We start from the raw sequence: 20,722 nt of genomic DNA, 5'->3' as shown, positions 1-20,722 counted from the left end.
TCCTGTGTATCGAACTATGAATTTTGCGGTTATATGCCCTCATATTTAAATTTGTGATATCAAGAAGACAATCTATTCGAATTTTTGAGTAAAACTATTCATATTTTCTTTGTTTCGCACCAAAAATTTCAGCAGCTGTATTTGTTATTGTTCACTGCCCCACGCTGAGAAACTTTACTGATCTTTATAACTCATATTTCAGATTGATCTAATCCATGTACAGTTGTTAATCTCTGCTTCGAGAAATGTAAATTTACAGTTTTGGTCCATAACACACAATGATCATCATGTCGGTGGTGAATTTCTCTAAACTTTTCAAAACCTGAGCTACGGTATATGCTGATTAAATATAACGCCACGGAGGGCATTTTGATACTATATTGTACTTAATATTCCATTTCTCTTCGGTGATGAAACGAGATTGGTTGACTGATTGAATTAACTAGCCAGACCATATTGTGTCTATGACATGTGTAACTACTGGTAAAATAATATAAAATGAATATCCATTATTAAGGTGTGCTAAAAATACTTCCCAATGTGGTCTCAGAACTTCGCAAATTCTCAGTTTTCAAATGTAAACACATTTTTTTGGAAACTATTCTTGTTTTGGATGATCATTCTACCGTGCTCAACACTTTGGATTTTTGTATCATTAGGCAGAATATGCAAGACAGCTCCTTATCTAAGCCTGGATTCCAGTGGACATGGTCAACACATTTTATTCTTGGTATTGGACTACCATAAATTTTCTTCTTGAGATAAAATACCTACCTGTTCAGAAGAGAAACTGTTCCTTATTCTCAGTTCTTTTGGTTGTTGTTAAGGGCAGCACTACACAGTGGGTTATCTGTATTCTGCTCACCACAAGCATTAAAACCCAGATTTTAGCATCGTAAGTTTGCACGCTTACTGCTGAACCAATGAGGAAAGACGAAGTATTTTGTACTTATATAGAAATGAAAAAGAAAAGGGATAAGTGAATCAAAAGGTTTAGTTTTTAAAATGTGTACCTAACCTCAATATTAACAAATGTAACCGTGATAAACGTATTAAAATGTGGTGTCTGTTTTGTGAGGCTGTGACATTAACACTTGTAACGTAAATGCCCAAAAAGCAAGATAATTTTGCAAATCCAAGTAACTGCGGTCCTGTGGAAGTTGTTTACTATAAGCACATCGTAAACACCTGATAAACGAAAGTTATATCCCTAAAGACGAAAATTGATGATGAGATGAACATTTTAAACACTTAACTTGAAGACAAAAATAAAAAAATAACAATATTGATCTTCATGGAGAACAGAACTTGCTGAAAGGCTTATAGTTTGAGACACTGGATTCAAGATACGCTATTACTGACCTACCTTGCTTTACTGTTTGCTTCTATAGTCAATCTTCTGAAGCAATGTCGTAATGCTTCTCAGCAGCAGAGTGGTACTTTAATAGTTTGTATTCAACATATTGTTATACCTGTATTGCACATCAGCATAATTAAGTTAAATAAACATTGCTTCAAGGAAAAAAAGAAAGAAAACAAAGCCTCATGCATTAAAATACATACCACAGCTGAAATTGTGAGTCATAGTCCTAACTGTTGTATACAGAGGTTGGTATTAAACACTTTGGATTCTCGCACAAATAAGGAATGGAACTACACAGATTCTTACAAACAGCTAGCTATCTTTAACGTATGAGTTATGATTTGGTGTGACGGGGTGAGTTATGGAGGTACAGTTATGTGTTTATAAGAGAAGTACAAGTTCTAATATAAATAAATTAAACATTTCATTGCTGAAAAAAATGTATTGCTACCAGTGAGATATATAACTGAAAAGCGAACAATTCACTTTCTCAGGTGAACTATATGAAACAATCGTAAACATCGCAAACATTTCAAGAATGAAAATTTTTCAAGAGTTTATGGGGTTCTTGTGATATAACAACATATTGTCTTCAGTGTCTTAATGAATAAGTAAAATTCAATAATAATCAACATTCTTGAAATGTTTCTTTCAGGTGGAAGAATTTTGATTTAAACTAGAGGAATTAGTTTCGATGTCGCAACAATTGAATGATAACAACAACGGAACCCTGGTGTTACTGCAAAATCTTCGTTAACTAATAGTAAAACTAACAATTTATATACGCTTTAGTTTTCTGGTGAATGGATTTATAGCATTATGTATTTTTAATCAGCGCATTACACTGAATTATGCTTATTTATCTATGTGTTACTTTAGAGGTATTTAAATTTTCATCTATATAGGGTTTACTTTCGGTCAGGAATTATTGATAGTTTAATAATATAAGTATGTTATATATAGATGTATATTTTATAAGGTTTCTTATGACCTTACAATGTTGAAGTGTTGGCACACCTTAAATTACTACTTACACTGAACTTTTAGGTGGAGTGCATTGCTTTCACCTTGGCCTTCACTATTTGTAGCGGTGCACGAATAACGTCCTCTGCTGGTGCGTCCTACTTTTTGCAGAACGAGAGATTGATTACTGATAATTATCCCAGCTGAAGTATTAGTGTGAAGTTCTTTTCCCTCAAACTTCCATCCAATTTCTGTTACCCAAGGATTGGCGATTATGTTACACTCCAAGTAAACATCGTTCCCTTGCTGAATATGGGAATGCCGAAGTTTACTACCAAGTCTAAGGGTTAAATCAGGCTTATCTACGAAGGAAAAATAATACAAGTTGATGGTACAAAACAGAAGCAACTAAATACAGAAGTCAGGAGTTTTATACATCAAAGAGAAAAAAAACAAAACCAAAACCATCTCGTCTTTTCTTACACTGCTGCCACCAGTGACTCAATGATAAGTTTTACAAGCTTACAATAGTAAAAGTAGGGTTTCCATACCCGCGATTGGCAGAGAACAAATAGTTCATTGTGTAGCTTTTTGCTTAATAACAAGAACTAAAATCTTCCATTGCTCGTACTAACAGTAGCAAAATATATAATACTTTAACAACTAGTATATATATCATAAAGAGTACACACGGGCTTTATACATATCCATATATGTATATACAGATAACAAATTTCAAGGTATAGCTAACTAAAATATTGACAAAAGTGAGGGTAACCAAATTATGAGTTATTACGCTCCATTTATTACTAATGCCTCTTTTCTGAAATAACATATTTCTTATTAAGCGATATATTAAATTAGCTACCTTATTCGTTACGTTAGTGTTACGAGCTAGTTTATGGAGATAGCTTGCCTTGATCATTCAATCAAATATCAGTAAATTTCATTAACTAGTTTTAAGCACAAAGCTGAAAGAAAGTGTTTATCCATTTTGGGAAAACGGATATCAGAAATATTTTTATAAACTGCGTATAATACATAGATATATAGTTGCTTTAAATATGACATATGACTTCGAATGTGCGAAATTATGGAATCGAATTCAAAGCGATTAAGCAATTAATATAAATTTGGTTAGTAAACTGTATATAGACAGCACAGTTATATTTAATAAACAAAGATACTGATATTGTACTACAAACCCCCAGCGATAGAAACTGAGTTTCTATACTACTGGTAGGCAGAGGAAAGGTAGTCCAATGTGTGGGTTTGTGCTTAATTACAAACAAACAAACTAGTAGCACAAATTTTGAAGTAATAAGATTAAGGAGAACAGTAATATTACATCTGGCGCCAGAAAACAAGAGGTGAAGAATTATATATAAAACAATTACTTGTCAGACTAACATCGCTGGAACCGGATTTTGATATCCGTGGTGGGGAGAGCTCAGATAGCTCATGGTGTATACTTGTGCTTAACTTCAAACAAAAAAACAATTGCTTCAAATCTGTGGATGTTTCTTACTAAAGAGAAGTTTATCATCTCGAGAATATTAATGACAACTGAAAAGTACCCGTCCCCAATGATGCAAAAACGTTTGTTAATTTATCAGTTAACTTATTTCTCGGGCTTTAATAAGGTTACTTGTGTTGCAGTCTTAGTTTCACTTAGAGTTGAAACTCTTGAATTATTTATATCGCCCACTGTGAAAAGACATTGTTGAGCATTTCAGCCTTACTACAAGCCACTCAACAGTAATGTAATTTAAATCTGCACTTTTACGATTTGAATTACGTCACATTTTGAAATGAGAATGATAGCGTGGTTAATTTCTAACAGTTTCGTGTAGAATATCCTGCTTATGAAATAACATTTGACATCAACGTCATTCATACCTTTTTTCCGTCATTCCAAAAGTTAATGTTTATCTTTGTCTACGTATGTGTGCAGTTTTTGAAACCGCGCGGAATATGGCCGCTGTAAACGTGAGAGAGACGAACGCACAGATAGAGACCACGGTTCTCAATATATGTATGATTTATAGCTTCGAAAATAATATTGGTAACCGGTAAGATTTTAAGAAATTTTAAAAAAGTAAGTCAATTTTATAATGCGTTTATCTAATGTGACAGCAGTTTTAAAGCTTCAATGTTTCGTTGGTTTTCTTTAGATTACAAATTTATTATAAAATATCCATAAATTACGAATAACTTTCGTAAAAAGAATTGTTTTTTTTTATTTTAAGCGTGTAATGTATTTAAATTAATGTTCTTTAAATAATATGTGCTTATTTGTTTTTGTATTCCTGTCCCACCAAACATGGTCGCCCTTTCAGCCATGGGGGTGTTATAATGTGACAGTAAATACCATCATACGTTCGTAAAAGAGTAGTCCAAGAGATGACGGTGAGTGATAATGACTAGCTGGCTTCCTCCTGGTCTTTCATCACTGCTAAATTAGGGATGGATGGCGCAGATAGTTTTGTACGAAATTTAAAACAACAACTTATTTTCTTTTTTTTCCGTTTTTGTTTGGTAATGCTGGTAGAATAACTTTCATGTTAGAAAGTCCGTTTTTATATTGTTAACTACAAATCATAAAACTGTGCAACCATTTTATAACTGATCCTCAACGATAAAGGATTTGCTTATCATTACTTTTCTGAAATAATAAGAATAAGAATAAATAAGAAACTTCCACAAATCCTAATTTTAAGATTTCATTGGAATTTTTTTAAGTTTAATGAATTGGTCATATACATACAGTGAACAACTAGCTTCCATCCATTTTCCAAAGCGCTTCCTGGTATCAAGGGATTTTCGGCACGACATGACATATACTTCCCAGCATCTTCCTTTGACGGCTTCAACGACAGTGTACTGATGGTAATGTTTCCGCCATCTGCTGTTATATATGTTGTCCTTTTCATTTCTTTGCTACCAAGCCACCATGTAATGGTAACATTAGGCCTAGCTCCAGCTGTCCTACACTGTAACTTAACCAGTTTATTAGCTGATAAAATTTGGTCCATTCCATCAATATCCAACACTAATGGTTTTACTGTAAAGAGAGAAAAATGAAATTATACATAAAGATGGTTTGTGATATCAGTAACTGTATCAGTCTGGAATAATGTTAATTGTTATTATTACACCACAAAAATGAATTCATATGTATCTGTTCATTGCGATTGTCGTCACATTTATTAATATCTTATTATAAGTTATATTACAAAATTTAAAAAATATGCAAAACTTAATATAGTGACACGAATACATAAATAAAAATTATTTCATGTATTATAAAATAACAAGGATACAAAACTTAATTCATTTTCAATGCAAATCTTGTTTTGTGACTTATAATCATTTGAATGAAATCTTAAACAAAAAGAACTACTCATAAACCATACGAAATATTTATAATTACATTAAAAAGCCAACAAACTTGTAGAACAAAAAGACGCAAAAATCGACAAGTATCAAGGAAGAAGTTCCTGGTAAGGCAGAGATAAGTTATGAACTTATGGCCTTAGAATTCGGGGCTCGATTTCTTGCGGTAAACACAACAGATAGCCCAAAGTAACTTTGTTTTGAAAAAGCAAGCAACGAAACAGGCAAACTATACAGAAAAATACATGTATAAAGTTTGTTAAACAGAAATAAGCAAGGGAGATACCTTAGTACAGCCGAATATCGACAAAAAATAGTAAGAGAAGAAATTGAACTTACTGCTTTTATTACGCTAATTATAATAATAAAGCTAAGCATTTAATCACGTAAATTAAATAAACATGTGACACCTCATTAAAATTTTATTGATATAAAATTTAAGTATAATTATCGTAATTTCCTCATTTATTTAGTACTATCATTTCTTATGCTTAATTAATAATGTAAGTAATTAAAGTTAATTTAATCTTTAAGCAACTGAAAATAAATCTAATATAATTTTAGAATATTTTCGCGTTTCAAATATGAATGATTATAATTAGCAACTAGAAAAATATTTTATCATCGTAATTAAGTTTGGTGTACTTATAAAAGTTTATACTGTGTTTCAAGATGCCGAATGGCAAAATGCTTAAAAACACGAAACTTCAAAATTACACGAATATACTAAACATTTTTAGGACGTCATCAAACACAGTTTATGCTAAAGGGGTGAATGGGGTTACCAGCTCAAATGTTAATCAAAATGTGCACTTACGTAACAAAGTCTCCTACAAAACACAGTATTTCAACGATCTTACAATCTACTACTTGAGCTCAATAATTTGATTTTGGTTAATAACTACAAATACCAACACGATTATTGAAATACATGTATTTTTCTAACTGTTAGGTCGCGATCAAGATAAGAAAGCACATTAAAAAATCTCCACCAGTGTCCTGTACTTAGGGTCTCATTTGTTTTGTGTTTACTTTTAAGTTGTATGTTTCGATAAATGAACGAAGATTTGTTAAATCTTCTAATACATTTTGTACAATTTCATTCTCTGCTACAGCAGAAAAGACTAAGGACAATAGCGAAGTTAATTATTTCCCTACTGGTGACCAGGTAAATATAGACTTATCACGTGCAATGAGATGTGGAATTTGTAAACATTATACTTTTGCAATATGGATTTCAAAGACTGTGCATGGAATACATACAATGTTAGTATGTTAGAAGGGCCTGCAGTACGCTATATGCTTTAGTATAAGGAAAATAGGATATAATACTTCTAATAGCTTGAAGGGTATTCAATTGTAATGTGAACATTTTTACTTCTCACTAAACTTTCCGAATGTGAAAGATAAAAAAGGTTAACTTGTTTTTAATTGTTTCATTTACTGAACGACCTGTTACAAGTTGTGAAAATTAGTCATTCAGGATATCGAATAATACGATACCTCCAATATACTTGTTAAAGTAATTACTCTTCATTATTGAAGATTGGCTATACTATTTCAAGTTTTATACTCTTGTATTTCGAAATTATCATATAAAATATATGCCCTAAAGTGCACATAACTAAGACTAGTTAAGGAGTATCAAAGACGGTTCACCGTTACGTGTAAAGCTATATTTACTATATAGTCACCCTGGGTATCAAAATCAGATTTTTAGGGTTAATTTGTTTGTTTGCTTCGAATTAAACACAAAACTCAACAATGGAATATTTGTGATCTTCCCACTATGGATATCGAGTCCCGGTTTTTAGCGTTGTGAGTCCGAAGAAATACCTCTGTACCACTGGCGTACTCTGGCTGGACCATTTAGGAGAGGGTCGACAAGAATCATGATATTCAAATTCGATAAAAATACAAAAAGAAACTTAAACCTTCATAAACCAGTTACTTAGACGTTTGAAGTAGATATACAGAAAGCCATAATGACATTCTAAAACATAAAGAGTTTATAAGTAGTGCCAACAGACAAACATAAATCTATTAAAATATTTTCCTATAGAAGTAATACAAAAATAAACGTTTAAACACTGCTATTCTCTCTAAGGTTACAAAGAGTACGAGGCAACTACTAATCGTAACTAATAATAACCAGGTTAGCATATTATTCAACTGACTGTAACTTGGCCCGGCATGGCCAAGCGTGTTAAGGCGTGCGATTCGTAATCTGAGGGTCGCGGGTTCGCATCCCCGTTGCGTCAAACATGCTCGCCCTTTCAGCCGTGGGGGCGTTATAATATGACGGTAAATCCTACTATTCGATGTTGGTGATGGATGGTAATGACTAGCTGCCTTCCCTCTAGTCTTACACTGCTAAATTAGGGACGGCTAGCACAAATAGCCCTCCAGTAGCTTTGTGCGAAATTCCAAAACAAACAAACAAGACTGCAACTTTCACAGATTGAGCGCACAAACCATGCGATATAAAATAAAGTACTAAAACATGCAATAAATTATTGTAAAATTCTAAGCAAAACCCATCTTTGGTGGCACGTTTCCTTCATTAACTTATATAGCTCCATACACCACTTTGTAACAACGTGTACACACAAAAAATGTATTAATTTAGCTTTTGGCGACCTTACGTGTCATATCTATCTTTACTGAAGCAGACGGTGGCACAGATTTATCATTGTTCGAAGCCAAGCAAGAAAGTTCTGTAAATACATCCTGACGTCTAAGATCACGAAGTTCCAACTTGTTGAAGCTTGTTTTTGTAGGTGAAATATCAAAGGTGTCGTCCAACAGTACTGAACCTCGCCACCAAGTTAGTTTTGGCGTGGGATTTCCTAGAAGATACGTCACATTAAAACAAACATCAAAATTAATTAAACATGAAAATCACTTGGAGTATCCGTTATTACACAAATGTTTTCTAAAGTGTACTTTGTGATAAAAATTAATGATTTTATTTCATGGGAATTTATTTTGTATACATATTATAGTTCCGACCGAAAATATTTGCAAGAAATGCAAAATAAAAAAAAACACTTAATAATACGAATGCCATTAATTAATAACAAGACAAATGAACTATAACAGAATAAACTAATTGTTTTTCAAGACACGTAACGTAAATAAATTAATATATTGAATTATACAACGACTTTTCTCTACTTTTAAATGCTTTTATTTACGAGGTTTTGTCCTACTTACCGGGGCCTTTATTGGTCAAGAATGTAATGGGTGAGAAAAAATTCATTTATCTGAGAAATACTACTTCAAAATAGGTTTATATGCAACAGTCGCAACAATAAAGCAATATAATTCACCAGATGGAAAGCGAAGTTTTATAATAGAGTAAAGGCATGGTGTAACGGATTTGCTGTTATATATCTATTTTAATATCGATGTTCTTTAAGTTAAATTCATATTTATAAATTACGTAACTTATACTGTTAAATAATAAATACGTATTTTGAAATTCTCTCCTATGCACTAAAACTGTGTAAAATTCTCGATTGTAAGAATCAACAGTATATATGGTACGTAAACACTGGTCTATCTACCATATTGTTGTGCACGCTGACATTTCTAGAAACTCTTCTCACACCTATAAATACAACCAAAACGACGCGCCAATACACGGTACATATTATCGGTTTGCTACACGGTTGGCTACAGTTAGTAACCATAAACCTCGAATGTATTTTTAGCCTGATAACTATCTGAACTACGATAAAAATTATAATCTAAAAACCTAAAGTTACTTTTGCGAAACCAAACTGAAAGATATGTTATCAAAATTACTATGAAACTGAAGCTAAAATAGCATCCTTGTGGTTCATAGTTTCATAAAATTAAATTAATTCATACTAGAATTGTATTAAATGATTTGCTTCAAATATAGCAGTCTCGACGAAACTTTTCACAATATGATTTAACTATTAAAGCAGTTTAACATACCTAAAAAAAACAAAGAGAAAACACATTGCTTTCTAAAAGTCAAATATTTTCAGTTTTTACTTTTGTACTATTTCGAAACATAAATCTACTACTTAGATCATTGTATGGTAAGATACTTCTATCAATATTTACAGTGATTTATCACTCTAAATTAATAGATAAAAATTTACTTTCTAGTGTTTTATAGGTTTCATAATGCATTAGCTAATTCCAATATTAAATTAATTTGATTTAATGATAAAAAATAAACTTGCTGAAGAGTAGCATTTTAACTTGGCAAACGATAGAAACTAACAAGTATAATTATTTACAAATTGCTCTATAAGAAATATCCAGACCGTTTCTTTAATATGTCACGTGCCAGTGCTTTATGTATATTGTTTGTAGTTTAAACACAAAGTAATATCGAAACCTGGTTTCTAGCATTATTAATCCGTAAACATACCATAATCCGGAAGCATACCACTGTGCCACTGCGGGAATTTATGCATACTAAGTAATATAAACATAAAAAGGAGTTGAAGAGTAGGATTGAAGTTAAAATTCGTCATGACTTTGTGAATGAAGCTCATTATAAATTGCTGGAAGAGTGATAAATTCTTGAATCATCCTCCATATAACAAAACAGAAACATATAACAAAAGTCAATTGCTCGAAATTACCAAAGTTTTTGAACTAAATGTCAATAATTCAATGAGGAAAAATGAACAAATAAACCATATATTAAAATACTAATCGATGACGATTTGTTGTCTGAGGAAGTATTTTTCTAGAGTCCCTACTGGTCAGATAAGGATAAGCTAGAGATCCAGCTAAAGCTCAAACGAATCTATTATGAACAAGCTCGTATGAGCTGAAAGAGAAGCTAAACATATCGCGGCCGAGAAAGTTCGCACTAAAAGAAAAAATGAAAAGAAATTAGGCTGGAAGAAATTAGACTCAACTTCAGTCAACCAAGATAAAATGACAACTTTGAACTTAATCGATATATTAAGGTACAAAAATTCAATAAAATTGAAGTTGATAAGAAACATCCAGACCCTTCCTTTAACATGTAACATGTCAGTGTTTTATATATACTGTTTGTTTGTTTGTAGTTTAAACACAAAGCTACACAAAATGTTATCCGTTCTCTGCGCACCACGGATAGTGAAACATCGCTGCCACTGGGGGGAAATTTATATATAGTCAGTAATATACAGATAAAAGGAGCTGAAGAATGGGGTTTAAGTTAAAATACATTATGACTTTAGTAAATTTGTGATAGGAGTTCTTTAAAAATTTTTGAAAGAGAAATTGAAAAGTAAAAAAGTGGCACAAATTTCGTTCACGCACGAACTGTACGAGACAATTTAGCGGCATTCACAACATGGTATATGTGGCAGATTTACTATCATACATCTGTTTTAGTATCGATGTTTGTTTAAGTTAAAGTTAAATTTATAAATGTACATAACTTATACTATTAAATCTGTATCGCGAAATTCCCTCCAATTCACTAAGGGTGTACAAAATTATCGAGTATAAGAATCAACAATATCTGTGTGTATGTAAACATTAGTGTATCGTTTATATCGTTGGCAGACTGAAATTTCTAGAAATTTTCCTCACTGCTCCAAATGTAACCAACGCGACGGGCCAAGAGACAGTGTACATCATTGGTTTGCTATAGGTAGTATACTATAAATCTCGGAAGCGATAACTGTAATTAACGCTTAATAATCGAAAACTTCATATATTTAACAAGTTTTTAAATTTCAAACATTACAAAGCGTTTAATTTAAGCGGATAAACATCGGACATTAATATTTTTATCAAAACATTACAAAACTTCATTGGTGAGAAACACGAGATATGACCAGCGAAAAAAAGAATACAGAGCTAGCTAGTTAGTTCTCTATTAAATGAATTGTACCTATATAAACTTAAAATTAATTCGCTCGTTGTGAACCCTCGATAAGATATAAAATTTAAGAGTAGAAAGACGATCCAATATTCTTTATAAGTTTGTAAAACCTTTCTATATAGATCAATTTTAGTAATAATCGTTATTATAAATTGTGTTATTATTTGTATATTAAAATATATTTGTATTGAAAAGAAAGAAAAGTGTGTATCAATATGTTTGGCAATTGTCATAATTTGGACACATCGATATTTATTAAACGTCTAAATTTAGATTATCATCCAACTGAGTTTCAGGCTATTTGAAATTGTGATACGCAACAACAGTAATATAAAAAAAACACACACCTTGATGCTAATGTTTCGGAATATCCTTAAATTACATCCTTAACTTTAACACCTAAAAAAAAACTATTTCGTAATGTCGTACTACTGAAAACGGCATCAGCGTTGAGAATATTTTCGTATTCAATCGGAAATATAGCAACAAACATATTTAAATGTTAAAATCTAATTAAATGTACGATAAAAAATGCGGAATACACCTGTTTAAAGAATAAAATTTTAAGAAGATACTATTATAGCGAAAAGTTCAAATATAAACACCGTATCTTTAAAATAATAATAAATACAAATGAAAAGACATAAAATCCAAAACTGTTTACATTAATAACAACAGGAAAGCATTGATGCTATTTACTAGTCTCGAGTGATCAATAAAATGGAGAGATTTTCTTTAATCAAGAGTTCATAATCTGTGGCTCCAGAGTTGAGAATTTTAAAATTTTCTAGAATTGTGATGTGGGCGTCGAGAACTTTAAAGTTTTATAAAAGTTTTGAGGGTGGTTGTTCTCCTCACTATGCAATCGGATACGAGACTCGGTTGGATTACTTAGCTCATATCCGCTTCTTGCCGAAAGCCTCATTTGCTCTTGTGCACTTATATGTAGGTGACGCGTAGCATTACCAATATGGACAGTTTTACATCTACTACAACTGTATTTATATACGCGGCCGATATATACTCAATACAGCATTGACACCAATTATCAAAGACATAAAATGTATTTTTTTCATGATTTCAAAAACCAGAAAATTAGTAATTACTGGCACAAAGAGTCGTTCATAGGGCTTTGTTTATTCTAGTATGCATAACATACGTAATAGAACCAAAATAAATATTTCAAAACTCTTTAATACTTAAAATAATAACATAACTTCTTGGCCCATATTACATTCTTTTTATATCTAATATTTCCAAACTAAATTTTAATAAATAATATGCTTTTTCTTTGATATAAAAATTTAGATTCAACTGTCAAAGATCTTGTTTTAAAAATTAATAATTTAGTTACATTGAAACATGTTATTAGCATAGTTTAAAGAGAATATTCCTAGAGTTAAAAATTACTTTCGTGAATGATAAAAAATACTAAAAAATATAAGTACGAATGTCAACAGATTCATGAGTTTAGAAGCAAACTGTTTTTCAGTTAACTTACCTCCTTCGCTTTCACACAGTAACTTTAGACGATCACCTTCTTTATATGGACCAACCACCTTCTTCACAATTTCTCCATTCTCATTCGTTATAACTGGTTTTTTGGGCGGTACTGTAATAGAATGTGTTAAAATACCATTAAAAATATGAATTAGGTCATAACTAGAAGGTAGTCACGAGTTAAGTCCCTCATACGCATTTCTTTTTTTCAGTGACCAACCTGAAATATACAACAATTGCTGATCCTGGAAGTCGAAGATGACCCTCTTTAAAGTTACAATATTCTTCCATTAAAACGAAGAGGTATGGTCAAAAGCACATGAACGTTTTTTGAGTGATACAGTTGATCTCCAGAGTGCTTGAGCTACATTTACCAAAATATAATCATTTGGTTCGTTGGGGTGTTGAATATTTGCATAAAATTCAAACGAAACATTTTCGACTTATATCGTTCACAAATACACATACAACGAGAAATAATAGAGAGGTAATAACAATTATTGTATTTTAAATTAACGTGCTTGTAGTTCATCAATTTTTTTCCAAGACTTTGTTTTTGAATTTCGCCCAAAAGTACACGAGGGCTATCTGCGCTGGCCGTCCCTAATTTAGAACTGTAAGAAGGCAGCTAGTCATCATCACTCACCGCCAACTCTTGGGCTACTCTTTTACCAACAAATAGTGGGATTGATCATTACATTATAACGCACACACGGCTGAAAGGGTAAGCATATTTGGTGCGGCGAGGATTCGAACCCACGACCCTCGGATTACGCGTCGAGAGCCTTAACCACCTTAAAACGGTAATAAACAGGTATTTTGAAAAACGAATAAAAATGGACAACATATTTTGATATGAAAAGAGGATCTTGGCGCATAGATATAAATGTTAAAGAATGAGAAGTTTCTGTATGTGTGTTTTGGATGTGCTACTACAACCCCTACCTTCAGTAAAAGTTACCAGGTAGGTGTTGCACTCTCTACGTGTTATTCCTTTTATTTTGTGTACCAAATATAATCTATTTCTAATCTCCATACTGCCTGTAACGGATTTACTAATAAATATTTATTTCAATATTGATGTTTGTTTTAGTTAAGTGCATGTAAATTTTACTGTTAAATGTATATTGCAAAACTTCCGCCCATTCCTAAATTTATAGAATATTCTCGAGCGTAGGAATCAAACATATATATTTTACAAAAAAAAAAATATTAGTGTATCTTCGAGTATTGTTGCCGGCTGAACTCTCGATATCTCGCCTAAATTTTATAAATCGACGCGCTAAGAGACAGTTTTATATTATTGGTTTACTACAGCTAGTATACTATAAACTTTGGAAACTATAACTGTGATTAACGCTTATTAATCGGAAAACTACAAATATTTGACGAGGAATGTTTATAGATTTCCAGCATCACAAACCGTTTAACTTCAGTGAATTAACAACGGACAATAATTTTTCTTCGCAGACAATAGATATCTTCGTCGGAAAAAAGTTAGCTTGTAAACGTCGTGAGAAAAGCCAAGAAAGAGAGATAGTCGTTAACCGAACCGTACCGATATGAACACGAAATTCCGTCGCTTATCTTGAAGACTCGATAAAATATTCAGTTTCAGACAAGATACAAAACTCAAAACTGTTTATAAGTTTTTAAAGCTATTGTAAATAAATATTATTTCTGACAACTGTTTGTAATAACCATTATTATAAAATGCATTGCTGCTTATATATTAAAATATATTTGAGTTAAGAAAGAAAATGGTGTGTATTCATCTTGTTAGCAAAAGTAATAAATTTTATGCATATCGACTTCGAATTTTCTGCTATTTAGAAACTGAATATGTAACATAAAAAATCGGAGAGTCGTCCGAAATAAATTATAATGCGTAATAGGAAGAGCCTGGGAATTAACTCTTTCTCTGTTAGCGCAGTAGCTGGGATTCGATCATGTATTTTCTTTAAAAAAAGATCTGGTACGTTAAACACTCCACTGGAAGTCGTTTCATTAAATCTTGAACCAACTAACTATTTGTATGTTTTCAAGAAGGATTTTCATATCTTTTTATATTATACTGTATATTGACCGAATATACCGTGTAACTTAGGTGAATGTAAAAGACTTTTTTTATTTTTCATTTTCAATGATGGTGTTCGAATCATATTGTTTTACCATACTGTTTCCATATTTCAGTTTAGTGTATAATCCTCTTTCCTGATATAATGGGTGATTGAAGATACATCGATATTACTAAGACATACATGTTAAATATTCTCAGCTTATTTTCTGAAATGACTCTGATATTGGAAAATATGGTAATAAAACGGTTTTTTTTAATATTCCTGGTGCTTATCTTTTTTGTTTTCTTCTTTATCAAGTTCGTACATCCATTCTTAAAAAAGGCTATAATGAATTGTTTTTCTTCTTTTATCTTGGCTTCTTTTGTATCATAAACCTTATTCATTTTGCAAACCAGGATGTGTATAATGCCCATCTATACACCGTTGAAGTGGTTTGATTTATATTTGACGTATTTACCCTTATCAGCGGAGTTCCTGTATATTCCTGTGAAATATGAGTTAAATTTATTGGTATACACATCACGTAAATGAATAAAATGAATAGATTTTCTATTTCAGTTGTGAATTGTAATGTGGGATTTTGTCTACTGAGGTAATTGGCGAATTGTGGAATATTTTAAGTAGTGTGTGGTTGTATTACAAATTTCAACGTAAGTGAACCAAACGTTAAGGTTTAACGACACTGTTTAAAGAGACTTAACTTAAAAATGTTCCATGTAGAGGTGATATTTAGTACAAGTGACAGGGAAGTACAAGGCTAAACTTTTTGTTCTTCGTAACAATTATCTTTCAGTTGGATGTATATTTTATTAATACAAAAGGTTGCGAGTTCTGTTATTGTGGAAGTTTGCAGTTGGATTCATTCCTTAACAGATGTAAAATGTTCATGCTGTTATAGGACATTTTGAAGTATGTCAGGGTTGCATTCATAACATCTACAATGTAGGATAAATTATACTATGTTGAAATGCATTACCTCTGAAGTTTAGGTAAACCATAAATGTGTGATATGACGCTATGCTGTGTTCTACACGTTTTTACTCTTTGTATTAAAAACCATTTTGAATGTTACTGGAGAAGATGATCATTTTTCTTCTCTGTGTTACCACTTGGGTTGAACTTAATGTTATCGTAGTGGCCATCCTCATCTTCAGTTTGGGGATGCGATAGGGTATTCAACTTTTCCATGATTATTATGACAGTACCTTTATCTGCTTGTAAAATAGTTATGTAATTGTATTTTTCAAGTTTATAAGGGTAGTCCTTTCAAAGTAAATAAGCACCAGAATTTATATTAAAAAGATCTATAAACAAATTACGGATAGTACCAATAAAGAAATGGTCTTTCTCGGGAATTCTTTGAAGACCATAAAAAATAAATAGCTTGAGTATATGATAATATGTATGTAGTAAATGAATATATTAAATAAATATTAGTTGTTGATTAAAATTAGACTTACGTGATCATAAAGGCTATTAGCATAAAACGATTGACATCTGATAGCCACAAACTTAACGTAAGTGCATAAAATTTCCTGCAAGGTTTAATTAAATAACAACTGATATATATATTTATATATGTATGTATTCCACTCTCTTTACAAAACCAAACACTTGATTATCGTATGAATTAATGTAAACTTTCTTCATAAAAATGTACACACCTTCAGTTCGGACAGTAACTAGAAATATCATCTTCGACCACATTCATTAATGGACAGAAAGGATATGCATATTTACTAAAGTATATATATTTCAATATCTATTTATTTTGTCTCTCATGTTTTGTTATATCTTAATTTTTATTGTTCATTACTAATTAGTGCAGATCGCCCTTGTGTAGATTTGCGTAAAATTCCAAACAAACAAAAAACTTATTACTAACTAGTAGAGAATGTCGTTAAATATTATTTTTGCTCAAGAAATAGCAAAATCATTAGCCAATATCTGGACCACTACAACACATTTTCATCAGCCATTACTTCAGCTCAGTATCATAACTGAAAACTATATGACATATTTAATTGCTCTACATCGTACATTGCGTGTAGATATTTTAATACTAAGCATAAAAAAAACAAATACTGCTTGGGTCATTACAATATTGTTCAATACAACTTTAGTATATTTAAGGAGTAAGGCACATAAAATCTAAAGAACTATTAATCAACAATATTCAAACAGCGTAAAACTTGATCCTACATATGAAATTTTGAAAATGAATGTTACATAAACCTGCATGCACCACGTTCCTTGAAAAGTTTTCCATACGTTTCGTTGTTTTTGTTTACAGTTGACCAAATAGGGGGTTCCGATTTAAAAGACTGATCTTAAGGTTTAAGAACTCAACATTCATCCACTGAAGGTTTGAATATTGTTGATCAATAGTTCTTTAAATTTTATGTGCTTTACTCCTTAAATATACTAAAGTTATATTGAACAATATTGTATTGACCCAAGCAGTATTTGTTTTTTTTATGCTTAGTATTGAAATATCTACACGCAATGTACGATGTAGAGCAATTAAATATGTCATATAGTTTACACCAGAGCTCCAGAAAATTGTCGGTAATGGGCATACTGTTGTCTATTAAGATTATATTTAGAATCAACCAGACTTTTATACAATTATAGTTTATGATTTCTCCAACTCTAATATTTCCAATTAAGTATCCCCTCTTAGAATTAATACGTTGTACCTTAACATGGAAGCAAAATTGCTAGTCCTCGGGTTTGTCTGCGGACTTAAAATGATAGAACCAGATTTTCGATACCCGTGTGGGAAAAACACATCGTGTAGCTTTGTTGTACTTAACTATAAATAAATCATAAAATTACTAAATAAACAGACTTAATTAGCCTAGTGCTCCAACGACTTTAAAACATTAAGAATTATTAATCTGTTAAGACTTGGTTTATACCCCATGTCAAATTGATTGGATAATGTTTTCACTTATGCATATGTGACCATTTATCCAATCTTGATAAAATTTGTTATAACGGTACAATACTATTCAAAAATGAAATTATTAACTTTTATTACAATAGTAATAAATTGTAATTTATATAAACGGTCAAATCTAAACTACAAATTTAAATATGAAGAGAATTTAGACACCTAGATCTACGTTTTTGAGTGTGAGGAATTGTTTGCTCTATTTGTTAGTTTGGTTACCGCAAAACGTAACAGCGTTGAGTGGCGGGTATTGTCTTTCTATTTCATTCTTATTTCCATTAGCATATATGTTATAAAGTGGTAGAGTTCTCCGTCAGTTTTGTGCATCTGGTTCTAACGATAACAAGAACGAGTTTTTTTCTAGATAATTTCTGAGATTTCATATTTGTTCATCAACAGAAGCTTTTGTGCATATATACATATAGGCGCAGCTGCTTTTCATTTACAACGAAATTAATATTTAACAAATCCACAATGTTTCATATGTCTCCCGTGTTTCGTATACATATAAGCTTGGTTATTATTTAGTTTCAGAATGTAACACTTTTGACAAGAAAAAAAAAGCTAAGGTGGTCTCTGATATTTAGCTATTATATATTTATATACACATATTCTACATTTTAAGCTAAAATACTTGCCATTTACAAAATTTTGCCATATATATTTTAAACTGTTTTTAATATTCATAACGTAGTTAGGTTAATACATATAATTATACATGAAAGGACGTAAGCTTGCAAAAAAGAGACGCATGTTGACACAGAAAATTCAGTGTATAATTCTACATATAAATCTCTACTTTGCAACCGTACTTAAAGAATGGTGAAACTCAAAGCTAATTCTTAGAAGTTTTATCTAATGTTTAAAAAGAATGAGGTTATTGTTTCATTACCAGCAGAGCCTATTGATAGGCTTAAATAATTTAGAGTTCGTTTGGAGTTACTATATGGCTTTCAACATATATTACTTACCACTGTTTATTTCGAATGTTTGTTGAGAACAGCAAAAGAGCTAGTCCTCCCTAATTTTAAACTAACAGATACGATGGAAGTCGGCCGGGCATGGCCAAATGGTTAATCTGAGGGTCGCGGGTTCAAATCCCCGTCACACCAAACATGTTCGCCCTTTTAGCAGTGGGAGTGTTATAATGTGATGGTTAATCCCACTATTCGTTGGTAAAATAATAGCTCAAGAGTTGGCGGTGGGTAGTTGTGACTAACTGCTTTCCCTCTTGTCTTACACTGCTCAATTAGAGAAGGCTAGCACAGATAGCCCTCGTGCAGCTTTGGGTGAAATTCAAAAACAAACAAACAAACAAGAAATGAAGTAAGCTAGTCCACATCATCCACAGACACGTGTTGGACTGGTTAGTCTTGCCTAATAATAGAAGTAGGGAGGTTTGATTGTTACTCATCTAATCAGTTCAGGACCCAGAAGGGTTGAGCGCGATATTATTATTATTATTGTAATGGTACAGAAGAACTGGAGGCGCCGGTCTCTAGACAACCTCACTAACCATTCGGCCACGCTTGGGCTCACTTAAGCAAAGCATATTATCATCAGAACACATATACGACTAAACTAAAAGCCAAAAATAAGATCAAAATGTTCTCCGATATTATTTAAAAGAAATATTTACATAACACCATTAACACAGATTGAACTGTAATATTGCAATAAATACACAAATATACTTAACACTGTCATTCAAGCTAAAGGATTAACTGCCACATTTATAATGTATCTACTGCTACAAGTAGTGAGAATCTCATAAGGTACAACACTGATTCAAACTCAGCTCGACAGTTTCGAAGTTGAATGCTTTATAACAGGACCAAACTTCGCCCTATAATATAAAACAAATAAAACACTAAATTACGAAGTATTTAGACAAATATATTTGATAATATGGAATGATGTTGTCCTTTTGTAATATTCAACTTTTATGAAATAGTTTATAAATGGCAATACTTATTTACCACTTCGTCCTTTAAAAATGATTCGTTCACTAAATTAATTTCATTCCTAGAGCTACCATACTTAGATAATTTAGAGCTTAAACATGTGAACTGCTAATAAGCTTTAATACGTTTGAATTCTTTAAACTACTGGAAAACATTTTTTGTCTTGCACGTCACGAAATTCATGGACTTCCACGTAATTAGAAGTCAGTATGATTCTAAAATTAAGGATTTAAACAGTGTATTTTATATACTTGGTTCATTTTGATTTTTATGTTCTTATTGTTTTGTTCTTTCAAAAACACAAACTAAATATCCTATCTATTACGGAGAATCAAACTCCTGATTTTATGACTGTAAATCCGTACACTTATCGCTGAATCACTGGGGAACAAAGCTTCTAGCAACTATATAAGAAAGGATAGAATTTTCTTTCTTGGTTTCGAAATTAAGCTAAAAATAATAAATACTTTGCACATAAGTAATTATGTATTTATTAACTGTATGTGCTAAACATGAAATAGAGAATACTATGATTGCAAAATTACTGCTACAGATGAAAATTTCACACTTCAAATATTTACATCTACGATAAATATATACCTAATCTAGCATTTGATATTTTACTAC

The 20,722-nt window shown here is 31.6% G+C and overlaps 1 protein-coding gene across 1 annotated transcript in view; it reads right to left on the bottom strand.

The window, feature by feature from the left end:
• Positions 1 to 20,722, bottom strand: part of LOC143225194 (protein turtle-like) — a 112,509-nt gene that overhangs the window by 21,855 nt on the left and 69,932 nt on the right. The window contains exons 3-6 of the mRNA XM_076454177.1: positions 13,096 to 13,206; positions 8,368 to 8,571; positions 5,094 to 5,390; positions 2,398 to 2,688 (exon numbers count right to left, since the gene is read on the bottom strand). Coding sequence (XP_076310292.1) covers positions 2,398 to 2,688; positions 5,094 to 5,390; positions 8,368 to 8,571; positions 13,096 to 13,206 — 903 coding nt within the window. The remainder of the gene's footprint in view (positions 1 to 2,397; positions 2,689 to 5,093; positions 5,391 to 8,367; positions 8,572 to 13,095; positions 13,207 to 20,722) is intronic.

Source organism: Tachypleus tridentatus, chromosome 9, assembly GCF_004210375.1.
Source record: "Tachypleus tridentatus isolate NWPU-2018 chromosome 9, ASM421037v1, whole genome shotgun sequence".
NCBI lineage: Eukaryota > Metazoa > Arthropoda > Merostomata > Xiphosura > Limulidae > Tachypleus > Tachypleus tridentatus.
This window is presented reverse-complemented; position numbering and strand designations above follow the sequence as displayed.